Source organism: Molossus molossus, unplaced genomic scaffold (genome assembly GCF_014108415.1).
Source record: "Molossus molossus isolate mMolMol1 unplaced genomic scaffold, mMolMol1.p scaffold_m16_p_12, whole genome shotgun sequence".
NCBI lineage: Eukaryota > Metazoa > Chordata > Mammalia > Chiroptera > Molossidae > Molossus > Molossus molossus.
This window is the reverse complement of record NW_023425347.1, coordinates 90,939,073-90,962,056: the sequence shown is the minus strand read 5'-3', so window position 1 is coordinate 90,962,056 and position 22,984 is coordinate 90,939,073. Positions and strand designations below refer to the sequence as shown.

Sequence of the window (22,984 nt, the reverse complement as noted above, 5' to 3'; positions counted from 1 at the left end):
GCTTACAACTCATAGCTATACAAAACGATCAAATACAGATTTTGAAATCATCACTTAGAAATCTGCATAAAATACAGTGCCTTTTATATATTTCAGTGAAGGCAAAAACCTAGCTCTTATCTTTTATTTCCAAGGAATGGGAGTACCAAGCAGAATCAGATCCAAGCGGAACACATTTTGCCTACCCCCACCCAACATATCATCAAGAAACACTACAAATGACTAGAAGAAACAGAAATAATTCCTCTACTACAGAGGAAAATACTGCTTCTGCATGTCAATTAAGAGTTCAGTGGGATATTGGTCCAGCTGCCAATCTCCCTAGAACTGGAGAACCACTTTACTTTCTCTTTCCCCAAACCTGAATTCATCTCCTGTGGAAAAGAGTTCACATGAAATCATTTTCTTCTTTGTTCTTTGGAACATGCCCAAGCACTATGGCTGAACCCTAGGCTTTCAGGCCCAGACAATTTTAACACTGAGAAATGTTCAATTTGTTATTTATCTACTGGAGTAAGGGCAAGTATGAGATCACATACAGCTAGTGCAATTGTTGAAATTACTTTCAATGGTATTCAAGTCAGGTCCCATTTATGCAGTGAGTCAGAAGGTATGCACTTTAATATACCATTCCAGATTTATTAAATTCCCAATGATTGCACCAATCAAAAAGATATCAAAAAAGAAATCCAAGCAAATAGTCTAACAGTATAGTATTACAAATAGAACTTTAAATCCTCTCAGGTTAGCTTAATTTTGAAATACAGATTGAAACAAATTAATACAGTACAGTATTTTTCTAATGCATGTCATTTTTCAACCATAAAAAGATATGTACTTCCCACTTTATATGTAGTATCAAGCACAGTAAGTAATATACTTCTACAGATTACTCAGAATAGTCAAATATTGCCACTTCATTAAACATTATTGTAAATAGAATTCTGGCATTTATTTCTTCTTAATGAATGCAGTTTTCCAAATAACCTCAGACAAGTTCATCTGGGGCATATGCTGCACCCTCAAAGAGCAAGAACTCTCAAATGTCAAAAAGAATAAATCATAGTGACTCAGTACTTCCCAGACAAATGAGCAGATTATGACCATTAGATATACTCAGGCTACCTATTTATATGCTTCAGAGACCAGCATATAAATAGGTACACAGGGTAATAATAATCACATTTTAACACAATGAAAGATTCAATTACAGTACACGGTGGTACAAACCCTGAGTACAAAGTAAGTGAATCAAGAAAATCAGGGTAAAACTATTCTTATTATAATTAAATTCAATTATAATTATAATTAAATATTAACATAAAATCCTGCAAATATACAGCACTAACATTTCCATTTGAAAAGAGCATTTGCTATAACCTCACAAAAAGGGAAAAAAAGTTCCTGTGTAAAATTTTAGTACATAAAATACCTCAATGATGGTCCTGATGCATCCAAAATGTGTATCTGTCCAGAACACAAGCTAAAATGTAATTGTGCAGAATTATTTTCTGTATAAATTAGAAGGTTACCTTTACCTAACCTTTATTTAAATACCAAAGCTTTCATCTTTATATTGAAAGAAGTGAAATAGTATTGGCCAACTATATATTCAAAATTATATATAAGGGAAAGCTCTTGTCAATGGGCTTCCATTATGATTTTTCTTTCTTATGATGCTAAATGTAGTAAGAAAACAAAAATCCCCTACAAACTATTCTTAGATCATCACTGAGCTGGTTAAGTAAATATTATGCTTGCTATGTAATATGACTCCCCTAGTACTTACTCTGCCGAGAATAAACAAACATCATGCACACTCAATCACATGAGACAGGTTTAAAAAAAGCTGAGTCACCCACCAATAGTCTTCCTGCTCTGAGCCACTCTGGAAATTTCTGCCTCACCACACTTGGTTTCTCCTCCAGTTCCCACTAATGAGTTTACAGTTCCCTGAAACCTTTCCCTCAATAACACCAACCAATTTTATAATAAAGCTCATTTTAGGCATCACATGGTTCTCCTCCCACTCCAAGCAACACACCAAGTGTTCCTGACAATAAAAAAACGATGACAAGCAAAAAGAGGAGGCTAACTGATTAGGCTGGAAAACTTCCCATTTCAATTGGCCACAAGTCTACTTTGGAGAAAATCACTTCTCTCCAGCTGATCTAGAGGGGAATGAAGTTATCACTGCATTGTCCATATAGCTTATGTGTTTTCTAGACATCACCAATACATTCCCTAGGGAATCCTAATAGCATCCCAGAATGAATGACATGGTCTGTTCTTGACTTATACACAAATAACAAGGCCTCAAAGCAAAACTGCTTTAGATTTTTTTTTTCCTTTGAGGATGTTAATTAGTAGCATCATCAATGGAAAACATGAGGCGAACAAAAACTTTTCACTAAAACTAGAATAAAATAAACCCACAAACCATATATTATTTAAAATGCAGCAATTAGCCACACCATGGCCGGTTTGACTCAGTGGTTGGTGCGCCGGCCTGCGGACCAGAGAGTCCCGGGGCCGGTTCCCTCTAGGGGCACATACATACATACATACATACATACATACATACAATACAGCAATTAGCCTAGCCGGTGTGGCTCAGTGGTTGATTGTCAACGCATGCATCAAGAGGTTGCCGGTTTGATTCCCAGTCAGGGCACATGCCCAGGTTGTGGGCCAAATCTTTAGTGGGGGGCATGCAGGAAGCAGCCAATCAATGTTCTCTCTCATCGATGTTTCTATTTCTGTCTCCCTCCCTTCCTGTCTCTCCAAAATCAATAAAGAAAAAACTACGTCAAATGCAGCAATTAAACAATACTAATTTTTCAGTATCAACTAGAAGTGCTGGAAATAAAGTTGAAAAAGACATGGTTCTTGTGCTCAGGGATTTACAATTTACCTAACTCAACTGTAACAGAATATACAAAATGCTACAAGGAGTGTAAATAACATTCCAAGAAGCAAAGCATAAAGGAATTAATTCTTCCTGAGAGAAGATATCCAGAGAGCCTCCAGAGGTAACAAACAGTTCAATAAGAGAGAGACAGGTGAGCTGGCAGTGGGACATAGGAGGTGAGGGGCACTATATACATGCAAAACAAAGAGTAACACTGAAAAAAAAGACCTGGAAAAGTGGGGCACGTCTGCTTAAACCCTGAATAAGTCAGTAATGCCATAGCACAGAGGTGGGTGTGGCAGAGTGAGGCCACAGAATTAGATTAGGGCCAGACTAGGAAGATGTGTCAAGATAAGAATGGGCCCTGGCTGGTTTGGCTCGGTGGTTAGAGCATCGGCCTGCAGTCCAGAGAGACCCGGGTTTGGTTCCCGATAAGGGCACTTACCTTGGTTGCAGTTTGTCCCTGGCCCTGGTTGGATCGTGCGGGTGGCGGCCACTTAATGTGTTCCTTTCATGTGGATGTTTCTCTCTCTCTCTCTCTCCCTCCCACTCTGTCTGAACAAAATACGGAAAAATGTCCTCAGGTGAGGATAAAAAAAAAAGATAAGGATGGACTGTACCTTGAAAGGACCCTCAGGAGATATTGAACAAGGCAGCAATATCATTGAATTTGTTTACTAAAACTAACTATAATAATATCAAGTCCTGGAGAAGAGGTCTGTGTCAGGAATACCAATTAGGGGGCTACATAGTCTAGGTACATAATGATAAGGGTCTGGTCCACTTATACCAAAATTAATCTAGACAACAGAGGAAGATCTGAGTTAATTGGTATATTGAAATAGCAGGACTTTCTGAGCAACTAGATATCAGGGGTAAGGAAACTTATGCTCCAAGGTAGGTTAAGGATGCTTACAGAGCCAAAAATGACTGGGTCCCAGGCCACCTCATACATTATTCTCCAGCTGCAATGGTCTTATTTTCCTCAAATTTATCAAGTTTATTGTCTCTTAATGTCTTTGCATTAGCTGTTTTCTCTGCTTTGGATGAATAGGTGATAAATTCAACAGTATTACATCAAGTTTTAACTGTTAAAGAAAACCCCAAGTACAAAAATGTAGAGTACAGTTGATTCTTGAACAACGTGGGTTTTGTTGTGTGTGTGTGTGTGTGTGTGTGTTCCTTATTGATTTTAGAGAGTGGGGAAGGGAGAAGGAGAGACAAATAGAAACACGGATGAAAGAGAGTATCGACTGGCTATCTCCTGCATGCCCACCACTGGGGATTGGGCCCACAACCTGGGTATGTGCCCTGACCAGGAATCAAACCAGCAACCTCTTGGTGCACGGGTCAACACTCAACCACTGAACCACACCAGCAGGGCGAACAACACGGGTTTGAATGAACAGGTACTTTATACATGAATTTTTTCAATAAATCCTATAACTGTCTTTTCTTTATGATTTTCTTAATACTTTCTTTTCTCTAGCTTAATTTTTGTTTAAATTATTTTTATTAATTTATTTTTATTATAGATGTTTCTCCTTTTTCCCCCATTGACACTCTCCTCCTGATCCACCCCAGCCCCGCCCTGTCCCCAGCATTGTTGTCTATGTCCATTGGTTACGCATACATGCATATAAGTTCTGTGGTTTATCTCTACCCTGTCCTCCCTCTTCTGTGTCTAGCTTACTTAATTTTAATAAAGTATATAATACATATACAAAATATGTGTTAATCGACTATTTATGTTATTGGTACGGCTCCTCCTGGTCAACAGTAGGCTATTAGTAGTTAAGTTTTTGGAAAGTCAAAAGTAATACTTGGATTTTGACTGCATGGGGTTCAAGGGTCAACTATAATTAGATATGTATAGAGCAGAAGCAACTATAGATCTAAGAATCAGCTGCATAAAACCAAAAGTCCTTGCATGAAGACAAAATAACAGAAAATTATTTGAAATAAGCATTCTTGAGATAAAAAAAAGAAAATAGACCTTTAAAGTTGAAAGATGGAGTTTCTGAAGGCTGGGATGTAAAATTCCTTTATTGAGAGTCTGTTTACTGCCAAGCATACATCTACTTTAATTATATAAAACCTCTCTGAAGTAAATCATTTTAAAAATAAGAAAACAGGTTAAGAGGAAATAAAGTAACCTGCCCAAGGTCACATATATAATGGCTAATTCTGACTATAAACCTCAACTGACACCAATGAAAGTATAGGTAAACAAATACAAATAATGAAACAAAATATCTTATTAACATAAAACTCAGGATAATGTTTACCTAAAAGGAGAAAGGAGGGGAATGGGATAGAGAAGGAGCAAAAGAGGGCCCATAGATATTGCTCACTGATTTCTTAGATAAGTAGTGGCCAGTTATTTTATTATTACAGTTGTCTCCCTCCTTATCCACAGTTTTACGTTCTGCGGTTACAGTTACATGTGGTCAACCATGATCAGAAAATATTAAATGGAAAACTTCAGAAACAATTAATGTTTTAAACTGCACACAGTCCTGAGTAGTAGGATAAGGGAGTTGTCCCTCTCCCACGATGGTGGGATGGAGCTGGTATATCCCTTTCAGTATATCCACAGTGTATTTGCTAGCCGTTAGATACTTAACTAGGTTATCAGAGGTACTGCAATGATTGAGTTCAAGTAACCTTTATTTTACTTAATAATGGCCCCACAGTACAAGACAATTCTGACAATTTGGATATGCCAAAGAGAGGCCTTAAAGTGCATCCTTTAAGTAAAAAGGTAAGTATGTACATACGAAAAAACGTAGTATATACAGGGTTTGGTACTACCCATGGTTTCAGGCATCCACTGGGAGTCTTGGAACATATCCTCTGTGGATAAGGGGAGGCTACTGTATTCTTTCAAACTGAACTATACATTTTTATAAGATTATATATGTCCTAATAATTTTTAAAACAGTAGGTTCTGGGGGAAAAAAAAGAAGTAAGCTAAAGGATTAGAAATGGTGGGGCAGGGCTACCACAATGCAGTGTGACTTCAGGAGCCGTCCAGTGTATAGCCGGTGGAGCTGCTGGTGGCTAACTTGGTGCAGGTGAAAACAGTGCAGGATATAGCTGGAAGTCAGTTCGAGATGATTAACAGTATTACCAATTACCTAAGCTACAATTTAGTATAGCTTAGTCTACCTGTACTAAGAAATCATAAAATTTTTATAAAGCCCACCAACACAAGTATTTGAATCTACAGCAAAACCCTTCCTCCTGGGAGCCAAATAGAGAAAAACACCCACTAACTTAGACTGATTCAGGGATGGAAATTGGCAAAATACAGAAATTGAGGAAATAAAAGACACTAGAGGTTAATAATGATTCATGATAGGGTCAAAGCTAAACAAGAGGAACATGAAGGCAGGAAGGGACTTGTCATACTGGAAATAAAAAGGAATTGCAGAATAAAAGAGCTGTAGACTGAAAAACAGGTACATTAGAACCGAACATGGGAAAAGCAAAAGTAGAAACCTGTGGTCGGAGAAATTTTAGACTCAAGATCAAAGGTAGAATAGTTTTAGATAGAGAGCAGTTCTAGACCAGCGCTCTTCAACAGAAGAGTCACATAATTCACAATAAAGCACAATTCATTTTTAAATTTCTGGTAGACACATTAGAAAAATTAAACAGGTAAAGTTAATTTTAGTAATATGTTATTTAACCCTTATATCCAAATTTCAACTTGTAGTCAGTATAAAAACTGAAACATCTTGTATATTTTACACTTTATAACACACCTCAATTTGCACTAGCTGAGCTCAAAAGCTATAGTGACTAATTTATTGGACAGTGCAGGTCTAGGCTGTGTCCTTAGGATTGCGGACTATGTGTTTGTCCATTAACAGGTGTCCTGGGGAAGTGAAAAAGGGGAAGAAAGAAGGGTGAATCCAGGTGCCCAGAGCAATGGTTGGGTGGGGCAAAAATGAATATGCTATAAGTCTTCATAGTAGATAGCAGGAAATAAGGAGAAATAAATTGTGGGCCAAATGCCCAAATCCTTAAAGAATAGGGAAATTTGCTCAGGAAAATCAGGGATAAGCGGTATATGAATTTGCTGCATACAAGTCATAGGGCAAGGACCTAGGCAAGGTAGTGTACGGCCAGAGCCTGAGCCTGTTTCCCAAGATATAAGGAATGTTAAGAAAACTAATAATGTCCATGTGAAAGGCTTTCTAGTAGAGTAATGTTACCTAAATTTCCAGAGAACAAGGAGATAGAGAGTGGGTGAGAGAGTTCAAGGACGAAATCTGGTAAAAGGTCCAGTAACAGGATGTTAGCAGAGATTCTAAAAGCACACTAACTATTATGAAATAAAAATATATGCAGATAAACAAATAAATAGCAGAAGGCAAGTTTCCTGATTCTAGGACTAAGCGTTTCTTTTGGAGATTAGAATATACAGTCACATAAACTTTGAAATAATCTTTTCAAAGAAATAAATGGCTTAAATACAGGTTGGAAATTTATTAAAAAAATTACTTTTTTGCTTACACTTTATGAGGTGGCCTTTTCCAAATAAACCCATTTGTGCCTAGCACACAGTGTGCACTGTACAAACATCTGTGGGAAAAATGGCCTTTTAAGAAAGTATTGCTATTTAATCAAACAGACCACCTTAAGAGTAAAATCTAGTAAATAGCACATATATTCAATAAAATAGCTTTAAAAATAGCTTTGAAGAAAAGTAAAACCACATAAATCCTATTTACCAAAACACATCTTTATGGACCCCTAGATATTATTTAAGTCACCTCTGACTTTTTCTGTCAGCCATACCACTGGAATATAGCACAAGCATTTTGCTGCAAAACATTCAATTTCTTATAAATTTTTCATCCTCAGAAAAATCCAGCAAAACGGCATACATGAAAGACAAAAAATAATGTCTCTCCAGACAGATTCTCATCAGGTTTGTCTTATTACTAGTTAATTTTCAGCAGAACTGCTCATTCCTGATGACACTGCTCATCTAATAAAATTTAAATATGTACATTATAAATCAAAGTCTATCTAATTCAAAGCATGGCTCTAATAGATGACTCAGTATAAACCTGAGTCAAGCTTTAACTAAAACAAAATACAATTAATCTACATAAATACATCTCATCTCCATCCCCCTTTTCCCATTCGTGTCTTGAAGCAAATCAGTTCTTGTTTTATTTTATTTACTTAGGGAAAAATATTTCATCTTTTAAAATAAATGCTTCATGATACTGACTTACAGTAAGACAGAGTAAAAATAAATAAATTTTGCAGAAATGCCAAGTCATCATTTCACATATGGTTTTCAAATTTTTAATCTTGATTTCTATTAAAAGGGTTACTAACAAAAATTAACACCAATGAATCAGATATCACCTTTAATTTCTTTTGCCCTGGTTTCTACAGGACAATGAACAAATGGCAAAAAGTGAAGGGAGAATTTGGCAGAGAAGAATCAGAGAGGGGGCCACAATACACCTCACAAAATAAAAGGCAGCTTAGCCCTGGCCGGTTTGGGCTCAGCGGTTAAAGCATCAGCCTATGGTCCAGAGAGACCTTGGTTCGGTTCCCGCTTAGGGCATGTACCATGGATGCAGTGTGCCCCCGGCCTTGGTTGGGTTGTGTGGGAGGCAGCCACTCGAGGTATCCCTTTCAATGTTTCTCTCTCTCTCTCCCTCCTACTCTATCTGAACAAAAAATGGAAAAATGTCCTCAAGTGAGGATTAAAAAAATAAATAAAATAAAAGGCAGCTTACATAAACAAGAAATTAATGACCTGTTTTAGTACTTGGATTTTTTCCAAATATAATATAATGATGACTGCTTGCTTCTCAAAGAAGCAAATAACAGACATGCCTACTAGACAGAATTTTGCCTTTTCATGTACTATAATGACTACTTAACAGTTGACACTACTGAATAATTTCTGGAAAAGTTCAAGATAAACCTTGCTGTGCCTCTAGATAAAACATCAAGGTGACTACCATGGTTTTCTAAGTGGTTACCCTGGGATTTCTAAAACACTCTCTGTATCAGCTTTGTCTGAGGTGTAAGTTTTTATTTAAAAAACAATTTTACAAGGGAAATAAATCAGATGTAATAAATACAGTTACAGTCAAACTAATAAAATCTTTTAACATGTTAGGCAATAATATTTTATTATATAAGTGCCTATGTAGCAAGGTCTGGTTTTCAATAATGATGAATATAGTTATAAACTGATATTAAAGAGTCTCAGAAAAATAACATTGAAATGTAATGCCACTGTCAACAAGAATAAAGAAAAAAATGTAATGCCAGCGTAGACAATTCATTCTCTAAAATTCCTTCCCAGCTTAAAAAAGTTAAATACTCCAAAGCTATTATAACATAGGAAGTCCAATGAACATTTATTAAAAATCTGCCAGGGTCTTTGCATCTGTTATTTGATTTAATCCTCACACCACCCTATGATGTAGGTATTGTTATTTCCATTTAATAAATGGCAAAATTTCCACTTGGAAGAAGGTTTAACTCATCCAAAATCTCGTAATTAATAAAGTGGTAAAACGGGTTCACAACCAGACCTCTATTTAATAAAGCAAACAAACAACTTTACTTTCTATAATGCAGTACTGTAGCAAGCTGAGAATTCTTTTCCATGGTTTACAGTTTGGATATAGGCGTGGAGTGCTCTGCCTCAGAAAAAATATGGGAAGACAGTATGATCAATCTCTCTTTTTTTAAGTTAGATCAATAAAGAAAATATCTTTCTGGGACTTTATCACAGTTCAATTATTGGGCTGTAATTGAAGCCTCTTCAAGAACTACTCCAGTAGAGAGGTTATTCATTTTGAATGGAATCGCTTCTCAACACCAGAGATATGACTACTAGAAAATTAAAAGGGTTGCATTTTCAATATTATCTAACACAAATACCGCTCTTAATTGTGGCTTTTGGACATTTTCAAATGAATGTTTTAGGCCATTCAACCATTCATTGTAAGTCATGATATGTGGTTTATTTTGCATTAGGACCATCCAATGACTCTTACTCTGTTACCTCAAAATCAGATATTTAATGAGCATCATTCTACATAAACTGAAGTGTACTTTAATATAATTCATCAGCCATCTCAACAGCTGTACTTGTCATGTTGCTCTATCAATCCAACTCTAGAAATATTTACCATAATAAACAGAATACTGGAATGAAACAATTTTGACAAGCAAACTGAATGCACATCATATCTGTTAACTGAAATACTTAGTAGAAAATGATGAGTCTTTATCTCTCATATTGCATTTCTTTAAACGCCTTAACATGTAAATTCAGTTACCTAACCACCATGACTCTCTATAAAACCTTATTTGTGGCTTATACTATGGAAATATTCAGAACAGAAAATTAAATCACCTGCTCAGAAAAGGTAGTAAGTTCTGTATTCAATATAGTACCAAACTGTTTTTGGAAAAACCTAAATCCCTGCCATGGTATCCTGACAAAAGACTATTCCAGCTTAAGAATTCAATCTTAATTATTTAATTCATGACAACAGAACAGCTTGAATACAGAGAAAAGATTCCCAGACCCTTCCTCAAAATAAGCCTTCCTTAGAATAAGCTCTCTGAAGATGCAACAATAGAGTATCTGGTTCTTTTTTCAGTTAAGCTTGTACCTGTAAAATAAACTTTTACTGAATTGTACAAAAAAAACTAACAATACCAGTCAGAAAGACTTCTCTGTTTTAGCCAAATAAAGCACTGTGTAATGAGCCCCAAAGTGACACTTTTGGAAATTTTCATTTAGAGCTATTTTCATCCATCAAAGACTTAAGGACTTACTTATGATTCAGGCACTCTACTAGTTACATGGAGGACTGAAAACCATTTTAAAGAATTTGAAGTCCCTACAGCTTTAAATCCAGGAATATTTCATTGTATTAAAGCCAAAAGCACCTGCAACCAACATGCTCTACTGAGCTCATATTAAAAGGGTCAATTATAGCCCTGGCCAGTTTGGCTCAGCGATTAGAGCGTCGGCCTGCGGTCCGAAGAGACCCGGATTCGGTTCCCGCTAAGGGCACGTACCTCGGTTGCAGTTTGTCCCCGGCCCTGGTCGGTCGTGCGGGTGGCAACCACTCGATGTGTCCCTTTCACGTCGATGCTTCTCTCTCTCTCTCCTTTCCTCTCTCTCCCTCCCACTCTATCTGTACAAAAAATGGAAAAATATCCTCGGGTGAGGATAAAAAAAAAAAAAAAAAGGGTCAATTATATAACACCTGTCAGGACAGAATTTGAATCTATCATAAAAATAAATTGGTATATATTGTCAATACTGTAAAAGCTATTTGAGTAAACACTGTGACGCAGTCTATTATCTGTAAAAAGTTAATAGTCTACTAGACACTAGACAACAAGACCTTCTCAATCACTAATGCCACTCTCCCTAAATTAAGAAATGGCCCAATTTATTACGAATGTGGCCTAAAAACGGGGGCAAATTCTGCTCCTTTCACTGAAAACTACCCCCAGCAAAGAAGGCTTATGAAGTCTCATTTAAGCAGTGGGTATTCCCTGTTCCATAGCTTTGTTCTTAACATTGGAATTACATGGGCACCATCCCAAGCAATTAAGTGACAAATCTGGAGAATGGGAGCCAGGCATCAGAAGATTCTACTGGCAGCAGAGCCTGAGAACCACTGATCTCTTTCTCATTTCTGAGCAGTGACATTATATAGATCAGGAAAACACTGTACTGAATTTACCACTATTTCCATATTCTTTATAATTAGTTCAACATTTAAATGCTATTTTTTTGCCTTTTACTAGACAATGATGGGCTCCCTAAAGGAGCGTGACTTTCACAATATACTTAGATCTGATAGGCTACTTGCATCCCTACACAGCATTAATAATCCAGTTCCCTCCCCAATCTCAGTAATAGTTCTTCCAAGACTATTGGGCTAAAAGCACTGATCTGCCTATCAGGAAAATTCAGTGCCTGGGTTCAGTGAATTCTCAGGCAGCAAAGGTATTCTATAATCTGTGCACCGTGGGCTCTTCTGTTTCCACCATCAATGTCTACTATCAATCACACCTCCCGTACCCTCTACCACTCTCATCTCTATTACTTGCCTTCCTCCATTTCTCCACTCATATATTTAGATGCTGGTTTCTTGACAGTTTCTTCTACTACTTATCTAAAATATTCCTAGCAAGAGTTTCCATTCCGTTCATTTGTCACAGTGGACATAACCTTTACTATAGGTCCTGCTTCTCCCATTAAGTCCACCTCCTCCTCCAATAATTTTTGAATTTCAGGTTTAGACATGTGGCTCTACATTTAAGAATCAGAAGTTTAAATACTGGGTAGCTGAAATTTCATAAAGCTCCAATTTTGCAAATTTATGTTCCCCAAAGTTGTTTCAGGTTGATTGTTTAAAAATCGAAACATGTTGTTCCATAAAAACATTATAGGTGGTGGTTGTAATCCCAAAATTATTTATAAAAACCTATTTTGTCTAAAATGAACTGAAATGATGTATTATGATGAATTAGCAAGGAAGAGTGACAAGAATTGCAGCCTTGGGATCTGAACACAGTCCCTTACCAATGGTGCAACCTAAGGTACCTGAAAACACATTTCATTTTTCAGACTCAACATTCCCAATCTACAAAATGGGGATAATCATATCTATCTTATAGGGTTATTGTAATGATAAAATACAGTGAAGTAGCCCTGGCCGGTTTGGCTCAGCGGTTAGAGCGTCGACCTGCGGTCCTGAGAGACCCGGGTTCGGTTCCCGCTAAGGGCGCGTACCTCGGTTGCAATTTGTCCCCGGCCCTGGTCGGTCGTGCGGATGGCAGCCACTCGGTGTGTTCCTTTCACATCAATGTTTCTCTCTCTCTCTCTCTTCCTCTCTCTCCCTCCCACTCTATCTGAACAAAAAATGGGAAAATGTCCTCAGGTGAGGATAAAAAAAAAAAAAAAATACAGTGAAGTAATTGAGAAATGCTCTGAAAACTCCGGCCTATGAAGTAATCTATCACAAAGATATTATCCTCAAATACAGTAATCTGATAATAGGGGTGCACAATGGACATTAGTTCATGTTCTGTAATAATTCAAGTTATATTAGAATGGATAACTTTTACTTAAAATTATTTCTAAATGTTTCCATGTTCAAATCCTTCCACTATCACTGTCCCTTATCTGATCAAGAGTTATTTTAAAAGAATTTGTCATTCTCATTCTTATAGCATTAGATGAACTTTTAGAGCATGTTATAGCAAGAACTTCTAGGTCTTTTTCAAAGACCCTCTAGAAATGGTCCTTCTTCGAGAAATCTGTATTCCTTAAGACTTTTAAAATAAGTAAAACTAAACAGAACAGATTTAGTGAAGGATGTGTTTTGTATGCATCCAGCTTTTTGATAGCTTCATCTTTTCTACAATTTGCACAAAGTATTATAATCACGTGTTTTAATAATAAATACTTCAACAGTGTTTTTCCCTCTTTTGGTTTTATACTTCCTAAATTCATTGCTACTGAACTTAAAAGATAATCACTCCCAAACCCAGAGTAATGCCTTCTAGGTCCTTCATACTTACTTTCTTGGCCCTTTGGCCAGCCTCCATTCCTTTTGTTATGTTATTCCCTTCTTAAATGTTGCCAAATGGCTATGTAAATAAGACCAGCTGCTTCTGACTCATCACTTCTATATCAAACTTCTCTAACTCCCAATGTGAATCTCAATATACTCAATGAACCCTTAACAGTCCTTGGAATTTTTAAGTGTCTTTTTTAACATTTTATATGGAATTTCAGTGATTTTTCTCACTTTGTCGGGGTTGTTATTGTAAGGTGTTGATCACATACTAGTATTCCTATTATTTCATTCCAACATGACTGTCCTCCTGGTAACCCAAAACTTTTTCTCTAAACCTGCTACTACTGTCTGTTTTCTAAAAGGATACAATTTCTACGTGTTTAAAATTTTAAAACTGGAGAAGTAACACAATAGTTAGCTTATAGGTATTTGGTATACTGAAGTAACTGTTGATTTGGCAATGGTTTCTTGGCTATGACACCAAAGAGAGGCAATGAAAGAAAAAAAACTAAAACTTCATCAAAATTAAAACTTTTGTGCAAATGACAATATCAAAAAAGTAAAAAGGCAAATGATTAGATGAAAGAAGATATTTGCAAATCATTTATCTGATAAGGAATTGAGATGCAGAATATCTGAAGAACTCCTACAACCTAACAAAATAATCCAATTAAAAGTACGAAAAGAACTTGAGCAGACAATCGCCAATAACAACATAAAGAGATGCATAACATCACTGATCATTAGTGACATGCAAACATTTTACACACACACGGACACATATCTATTTTCTGACACCATCAAGTTTGCTACTATCAAAAGAGGCATATTCTGTTGAACACATGAATCCGCCAACTCTGATACAAATTGTTATATGTCATTAATTTCTAAAGATAGCATTTTCTGCTTTGATTTTATTTTTAAATCAAGAGTTTTGAAATTCCCAAATAAATAGATTTTGTTATTTTTACCCCATTATGTTTAAGATTATGAAAAACATAAAATTATATTTACTAAATTATAATTTTGATTAGCTTTTTTAAAAAGTGTTTCCTAGAGTTTCAGCATAAACATAATTTAGATTTCGTTTGGTTAAGTTCTAATTCTGTAGAATTCAGAAAATATAAATATGATTGGAATTTAATATTCCTCTCTGTAGCCTAATATATGACCAAGTTTTATAAATGCTCCTTGTATATTTAAAAAACAAAAACAGTTCATTTAGTTAAATGAGAAAAGTATTATGTTTATTTCATTCAAATTGCCCATAGCCTTTTTATTTAAATCCACAGCCTTTTTAATCTTTTATCTTGTTGAATCAGTAAAAAGGTCTCTCTGTATGTATATTTTAAAAATATGTTTTTATTGATTTTTTTAGAGAGGAAGGGAAAGAGAGAGAAACATCAATTGGCTGCCTCTTGCACATTCCTAACTGAGATCAAGCCTGCAATCCAAGCATGTGCCGATCGGAAATCGAACGGGCGACCTTTTGGTACATGGGATGACACTCAACCAACTGAGCCAAACTGGTCAGGCCAGGGCATATATTTCTAAAGTATGATAATTATGATTTTCAAATCATTAACCTCAATTATTTTAATTTTTGTTGAATATGTACAAAATTCCATTTTTACATACATATTCTTGTGCTGATTTATAAAAACAAATTTACTATTACTGTCAGTTAGCCCTGGCCGGTTTGGCTCAGTGGTTGGAAAATATGCCTGAGGACCAGAGAGTCCCGGATTCAGTTCCCCCTAGGGGTACGTACCAAGAAAAAACACAAAACACTATTACTGTCATTTATCTCTGTCAGGGGTTGGCAAACTATTGCCCTTGGCATGTGTTCTTGTAAGGCCAGCTAAGAAAGGTTTTTACACATTAGAAGAGTTAAATAAAGAAGAATATGCAGCCTGGCCGTTGTCTTCAGTGGTTTGAGCATCAACCCATGCACCAAGAGGTCGCTGGTTCAATTCCCAGGCAGGGCACACGCCCAGGTTGTGGGTCAAATCCCCAGTCGGGGGTATGCAAGAAGCAGACAATCGATGTTCTCTCTCATTGATGTTTCTATCTCTGTCTCCCTCTCCCTTCCTCACTCTCTAAAATAATCAATAAAGGAAAACAAAATTTTTAAAGAACATGCAAAATACCATCTGGCCCATAAAACCCAAAATATTTATTACTTGATCATTGTAGTTTGCTGATCTATGTCAGGGGTTGGCAAAGTTTTGTTCTGTAAATGTCGAGATAATATAATATTTTAGGTTTTACAGACCACACAATCTCTAGCAACTATTCAACTCTTTGGTTGTAGCATAAAAGCAAGATTCATAAATAAATTAGTATGGCCGTGTTCCAGTAAAACTTTATTTAACAAAAAGAAGAGAGGGTTAATTTGCCAACACTGGTCTATATGATTACTTATTGATCTGTCCATTTTTCTGAGATGTCAATTTCCCACACTATTTATCAACTAGTCAATTTCAATTTCTTTTACATTGTGTGTGTGTGTGTGTATTCTAAACCAATTACTAGGTAAATAAGAGATCATGGTGTTACATTTTCCAGAAATTAAATCTTTATATTGTAAAAATTACCACTCTCCCATATACATTTTTGCCTTGAATTTTATGTTGACTCTTCTAAAAGTTGATCATACCTGCTTTATTTTTATCAGCATTTTCCTGTTAATGTTTCCATGCTCTTGTTTTCATTCTTTCTGTGTCATGTCTAAATGTATATTTCTAGATTATATTTAGAGAGGACGAGAGAGAGATAGAAACATTGATGAGAGAGAAACATCAATCGGCTGCCTCCTGCATGCCCCCAACTGGGGACCAAGCCTGCAACCCAGGGCTGACTGGGAATCAAACCAGGATCTCTCAGTTCATGGGACCATGCTCAATCCACTGAGCCATACCAGCTGCACATATATCTAGATTTTTGTTTTTGACAAATGTGAGTCATATTTAATAGGAGAATTTAACTTCATTATTATTACACTTACCAACGTGTTCCACAGCCCTATTATTTTATTACATTTACTTTTATTATCCCTTTTTCTGGCTCATTCTTTGGGGTCTACTGATCCCATCTTAACCTTCATTTGTAAGGAAATTATACGTCTTTTTACCACTGTTTGTGCCAGTAACTTACCTACTATGTTTCAGTTCTAAGCCACCCTGTTAAGTAGGAAGGTGTTTTCACCTATCAGTATGGCTCCAGACACCATTTACATTCTGATTCCCCAGCCTTTCAAAGTCATTTAGAGATGCCAGGAGAAGAGCGGTATGTAGACTTGATATTCAAAATACCAGTCTCACCCCTCACTTTCTTCTCTCACCTGAGTTTCTGATGTTCAAGGACCAATCTGCAGTAACTTCCTTCTCAGAAGTCTGAACAACATTCCTAAAGGACCCTTCCTCCAACCTCCTATATTCCGGCAATATTCCCTTAGCTGGTTCCTACAATTATTAATCTCTGGATTACCTCAGCATCCCCTTGATAATCAATCAACTAGTATAACCAATTCATACAGTTAATCCCCTCTATCTGAAATATTTGGTATGGTTCCTTTTCTCCCTGATAAAGCTTTAACAGGTACACTGCTATATAATTAGGTTGTCATGCAGTCAGCTGTAATTAAAAAAAAGGTCAAAATTTTAGAATTAAACAATAAAAAAAGACAGGAAATTTTAATGGAGATCAAGAGTAATAAGATTTGAAATAATAAACAGAGTCTTGAATAATATAGTATAGTACCTGAAAATAGATTATCAATGACAGGTAACTGAAAAGGAGATTTATTTTGCCTTATAACAATATATTGGCAACATAATTTATTTCTTCTACATGTCACCTAGTTACTAGCTAAGAAACAAAATACTAAACAGACAGAAAAGTGATCAATTGAGAAAGAGAGAATTCAAATAGCTTGAGTTTATCATTCCTCTCAGAAAAAAAGAAAAAAAAAAAGGTCCATTAATGGATGAAGAGTTTAGGATCAGATTTAGCTGTTCTTGTTACCTAATTATCATCAGCAAGACTGGACAGTTGAGAAAAACTAACGCACTGAGGAAAAAAAGACTGTTTATTTAGTAAGTATAACATTTTATTTTCATATCAGTCATTCTCTGTATCAATCTATAATATTCATTGTTTATAGTTAGTGGATTCTTTTTGCTTTAAATGCTTCTATTTGCTTTAAATCTCTCCTTCACTATTCATTGACAGAATTTATTATCACCACAAAGCTTCAACGATGTCTCTATAAAGTACTTTTCATTGAGTGCTGAGTCACAGAAATTCACATTTCTTAGTTCTACAAAGATGCTAGTTTTTGTTTATTATACTTTATAGTTAGCAAAATACTTCAAGTAAACCTTCTCATCTGATTCCTGATAAAACAAATAGTCCTATATTAAGCCTGTCCTCTCCCTTTTCCCACGTCCCTGCAACTGAACACCCTCACCCAAAATAAGCCCATATGGATAAGCACATATACCCGTCCACCTCATTAACAGAGTAATATTCCACATATTTATGGTACTTTTCCCCCTCTACTGACCTTCCTCCCATAGTCCAACTTGCCCATTTCCCCAGAACTCTCTGAATCACATAAATGGTGCTATGAACGAGGTGTGCTTCCTGCCTTGCCCCAAAATCACATGTTGAAGCCCTAATTCCCAATATGATGGTATTTGGACAAGCGGCCCCCATTCTGGGATTAGTACCTTTGTAAAACATAGCAGAGAGCTTGCCTGTCTATATCTGCCACATGAGGACACAGCAAGAAGGCAAACTTCTACAACTAAGAGAGACCTTGCCAGACACCAAATCAGCTGGCATTTTGATCTTGGATTCCCACCATCCAGAAATGAAAAACAAAAAGGGTCTGTTTTTTAAGCCACCCAATCTATGGTATTTTGTTATAACAGCCCAAGCAGATTAAGACAGATGGACTATAAATTTCTGCAGGAAATATCATAAACACTTTGAATTAAATTGTCCAACTGCTCCATTTCCTGACTCTCCTTAACACATACCTGTTCTATCTCCCATCCCAAAATGTAATGGCACATGCTAATTTCTGTAATTTTTAGAACCATAAAAATCTAAAATATTTGAAAGTCACAGTTAAATGAAAAATAGACTGGTGGCACCAAAGTGAGTTTCTCTTCTAGAACTATGGGAAATTGGTGAAGTGTAAATTCCAAAGAAATACAAACTTTCAAAGAAAACTTTGGGAGAGGTTCTGCACTATCAATTAAAACAGGTGAGCATTAGCCAGATAAATCAAGAAGAGCCTCCAAGATATGTGCAGAAAAAACAACTCCTTAAATGTAAAAAATCCTGAAACTAACCCCAGCCACCCACATGCAGAATTGAAATGAAAATGAACATTATCAACAAAAAACTGAGCCTACATCAGACAACAAAAGAACTATTTGTGAAATCACAATCAGTTCGACTGATTGGTTCTTACAAAATGTGTTGCCTTTCTAAAGCAGTGTTGAATCAATATAGAATTGTTTTTTAAAACATTTACTCTTTATACTTAGATTATTTCAAAACAGGGGTTCTAGTCTTATAGATTTGCCAAACATAATCTGAAACTTGGGATACATAGTGAGGAAAATCTGAATAAGAATTACACTTAGCCCAGCCAGTGTGACTCAGTGGTTGAGCATTGATCCATGCACCAAGAGGTCACTAGTTTGATTCCCAGTCAGGGCACATGCCCAGGCTGTGGGCCCAATCCCCAGTGGAGGGCATGCAGGAGGCGGCCAATCGATGTTCTCTCTCATCGATGTTTCTATCTCTCTCTCTCCCTCTCCCTTCCTCTCTCTATAAAATCAATAAAGGAAAAAAAAAGGAGGAATTACACTTAACTAACCTTCTTTTTTGGTTGTTAATCCTCACCCAAAGATATTTTTCCTTTTTTTTTTACATGGATGGAGGGAGGAAGAGAAACATCAATGTGAGAGAGACACATAGATTGGCTACCTCCCAAATGGCCCCAACAAGGGCTGGGGATGGAACCTGCAACCCATGTACGTTCCCTTGACCGGAAATTGAGCCAGCTACCCTTCAGTCCACAGGCTGATGCTATAACTTTGAGCTAAAATCGGCCAGAGCTTAACTAGTATTCTTGCAGCAACACTTAAAATCTAACCACAGCCTGGCCGGTTTGACTCAGCAGTGGAGCATCAGCCCGAGGACAAATGAGTTGCGGGTTTGATTCCGGCCAAGGGCATGTAACTTGGTTTTGGTTCATCCCTGGCCCTGGTTGGGTTGTGCAGGAGACATCCAGTCGATGTGTCTCTCTCATATTGATGTTTCCCTCTCTCTCCCTCCCATTCTATCTGAAGATAAATAGAAAAATATCCTCGAGTGAGGATTTAAAAAAAAAACAAAAACAGAAATTTTGAAAGGTCACTGAGGTTTTTTTTCTAGCTACATGTAATGCAAAGAAAAGCATTATAAAACAAGCAGATAAAATTTACTTTAGGCATAGTTCATGGTAAGTTGTAAGACTTCATAAAACATGAAATTCACTGAATAGGAAAAGAACTAGTGAAGTCCTACTTTATAAACATGGTTACAACTGTTGTTAATAAAACAAAACTATGACAAAAGAGCTCAAATTCTCTAATCAAATACGACCACATTAAAATAAATCTCAACAATTAGAGAAGAGAGCTTACCAAGATTGTTTGGCATATTCAGATGAAACTACACACATAAATGATCTGAATATTTTTTAGGCCTTTGTAACTTACTTTCATACTAATGACATTTATAAAGGCATACTAACTTGTAAAACGTTTAATGACAATATTTGTTAAAGAAATTTTCAACAAGGTGTACATTTTTTTTTTAATCCTCACCCGAGGATATTTTTTCAAGTATCTTCATTCAGATAGAGTGGGAAGGGGGGAGGGGGAGAGAGAGAGACAGATAGAGAGAGACAGAGACATCGATTGGCTGCCTCCCGCACAACCCTGACCAGGGCCAGAGACAAACATTCAATTGAAGTATGTGCTCGTGGCCGGAATCAAACCTGAGACACTGGTCTGAGGGTCAATGCTCTAACTGCTGAGCCAAACCAGCCAGGGCAAGGTGTACATTTTTAAAAATATGTTTGTATTGATTTTTTTAGAGAGAGAGGGAGGAAGGGAGAGAGAGAGAGAAAAATCCATCGGCTGCCTCCTGCACACCCCCTACTGGATATTGAACCCATAACCGGGGCATGTGACCTGACTGGGAATCGAACCAGGATCTCTTAGTCTATGGGTCGACACACTCAATCCACTGAGCCATACTGGCTAGGCTGTACATTTTTAAATAAATAGGCATATTATCAACTGAAAAATAAAATGAAATGAAACAGACGATTTGGCACCAATAAGGCCAACTCTGTACAATCAGTACTACAGGTTTTCAAGGAGACGTCAAGTCCTCATGTGCCATGAATGTAACTTCCAAACACCACTCACCTCAAGACTACCTGAGTCAGCCACAATGTATTCCATAAAGAAGAGTTGTATAAAATTATCAATTATACTTTTCTTTTCGGAAAGAAAGTAAACACTCATCAATTTAAAAAATAAAATGTGAAAACTTTCAAAACTTCCTCTACTTTATCCTAGTTAGCTAGGCTGATGGTCAAAAGCTGTTAAACTCAGAATTTATTTTCTTTATGAAGGGTGAAAATATTTTTTAAACCACAAAAAAAGTGTAAAAACTTGTATTCAGTAAACAAAATCATTATCTTAATGGTAAAGAAAAATAAGTTTCAAAGCCTGAAACAATCAACGAAATGAAGTAACACTGAGAGAATTTTTCCTTAGTAAAAACAAAACTGTCAAAAGGAAAATAAAGTCTGAAAGTAGGATAAAGCAAAAAGATAATAGGAACCATGGGTCATTTGAAACTTGTCCTTTACTAATAATGAAAAGTATATGCCCAGCCGGTGTGTTTCAATGGTTGAGCGCCATCCCATGGACTGAGAGATCACTGGTTTGATTCCCAGTCAGGGCACAGGCCCGGATTGTGGGCTCCATCCCCAGTGGGGGGTGTGCAGGAGGCAATCAATCAATTTTTGTGCTCCCACATTAATGTTTCTATCTCTCTCTCCCAAAAAAAAATTAACAAAAACATATTTTTAAAAAAGTATAGTGTTTAAATATAATCAATCACTATTCCTCAATGAAGAAGTCCTTTGTTTAGTATTTCCACAGACAATAAAGACTCTAACCTGTGGCCCTGGCCGGTTTGGCTCAGCGGTTAGAGCGTCAGCCTGCAGTCCGGAGAGACCCGGGTTCGGTTCCCGCTAAGGGCACGTACTTCGGTTGCAGTTTGTCCCCGGCCCTGGTTGGTCGTGCGGGTGGCAGCCACTCGATGTGTCCCTTCACGTCGATGTTTCTCTCTCTCTCTCCCTTCCTCTCTCTCCCTCCCACTCTATCTGTACAAAAAATGGAAAAATATCCTCGGGTGAGGATAAAAAAAAAAAAGACTCTAACCTGTGGATCACCACCATCTCAGCCTACTTTATAATATGACTGGGTTGATTTCTCAGAAAAAAAAAAAAGAATCAAATGAAATTTCCATGAACATAGGCAGAAAACATGTATCACTACACTTTGGCATTATTCTGAGCATGTCTTCTCATTGACTATTGTGAGAACACAGCTTTGGAGTATTGACAGTGACACCAAGAAAAAATAGAAAAGTGTCAACAATTGAGCAATAAGGAGGAAATACTTTTATCTTGCTTAATTTAAGTAATTTAAGCTAATTCAACTAACAAACCTCTGATATTTTTTAAAGATACAAAATGAAAGAGAATGCAAAGTTTGCCTAATTTTAAATCTAAAGTAGATTCTAAAACCCATGTAGATCTTGAAGGGACTTTAGAACTCATCTCATACAAGCCTGTTATTTATAACAGGAAAAATGATCAATAATAGAAACTCCCACTAGGTCAAACTCTGAAATAGTACTATCCTATCCAGTATGGTCTAAATCTCAGCTGGAAGTGGGGAAGGAAAGGTCCCTCTTAGCTAACACTAACTACTACGGTGAAAACAAAAGAGGCACAAGGTTTGGTAGGCCTTTTTTGAGTTTTGGAGGCAACATACACTACATTTAAGTGTCCTAATCCTCCACCTACCTAGGGAGTCACCTGGGAGATTTCCAGCTTTGACTGAAAAACTGAACAAAGGAGGCTATGCAACAAGATTAAGTTGCAAAGCAAGCTGCTCTATCACATGGGACCTATGATCCAGCAGACCCAAGGTTATGTGAAGTGTCTGTGCCAGACTGATGCTATAAGGAGTCTCAGTCATTGTGCACTGCAGCAGCTCTTTCTTTGGTAAAGGACACTGGTACTAAAGAAGCCAGCTTGTCCCAATACTCCATATGGCAAATTTCTAGCTAGGGCCAAAGGAAGGATTTCTAGCAC

General features: G+C 36.7%; 1 protein-coding gene across 5 annotated transcripts in view; it reads right to left on the bottom strand.

Annotated features, from left to right (window-relative positions):
* EIF4G3 (eukaryotic translation initiation factor 4 gamma 3) overlaps nt 1-22,984 on the bottom strand; it is a 319,284-nt gene that overhangs the window by 172,110 nt on the left and 124,190 nt on the right. Inside the window, exon 4 of one of the 5 annotated variants that reach the window (XM_036256518.1) lies at nt 1,433-1,483. The exons of the other annotated variants lie outside the window; for them this stretch is intronic. Coding sequence (XP_036112411.1) covers nt 1,433-1,483 — 51 coding nt within the window. The remainder of the gene's footprint in view (nt 1-1,432; nt 1,484-22,984) is intronic. 5 annotated transcript variants of the gene reach the window in all.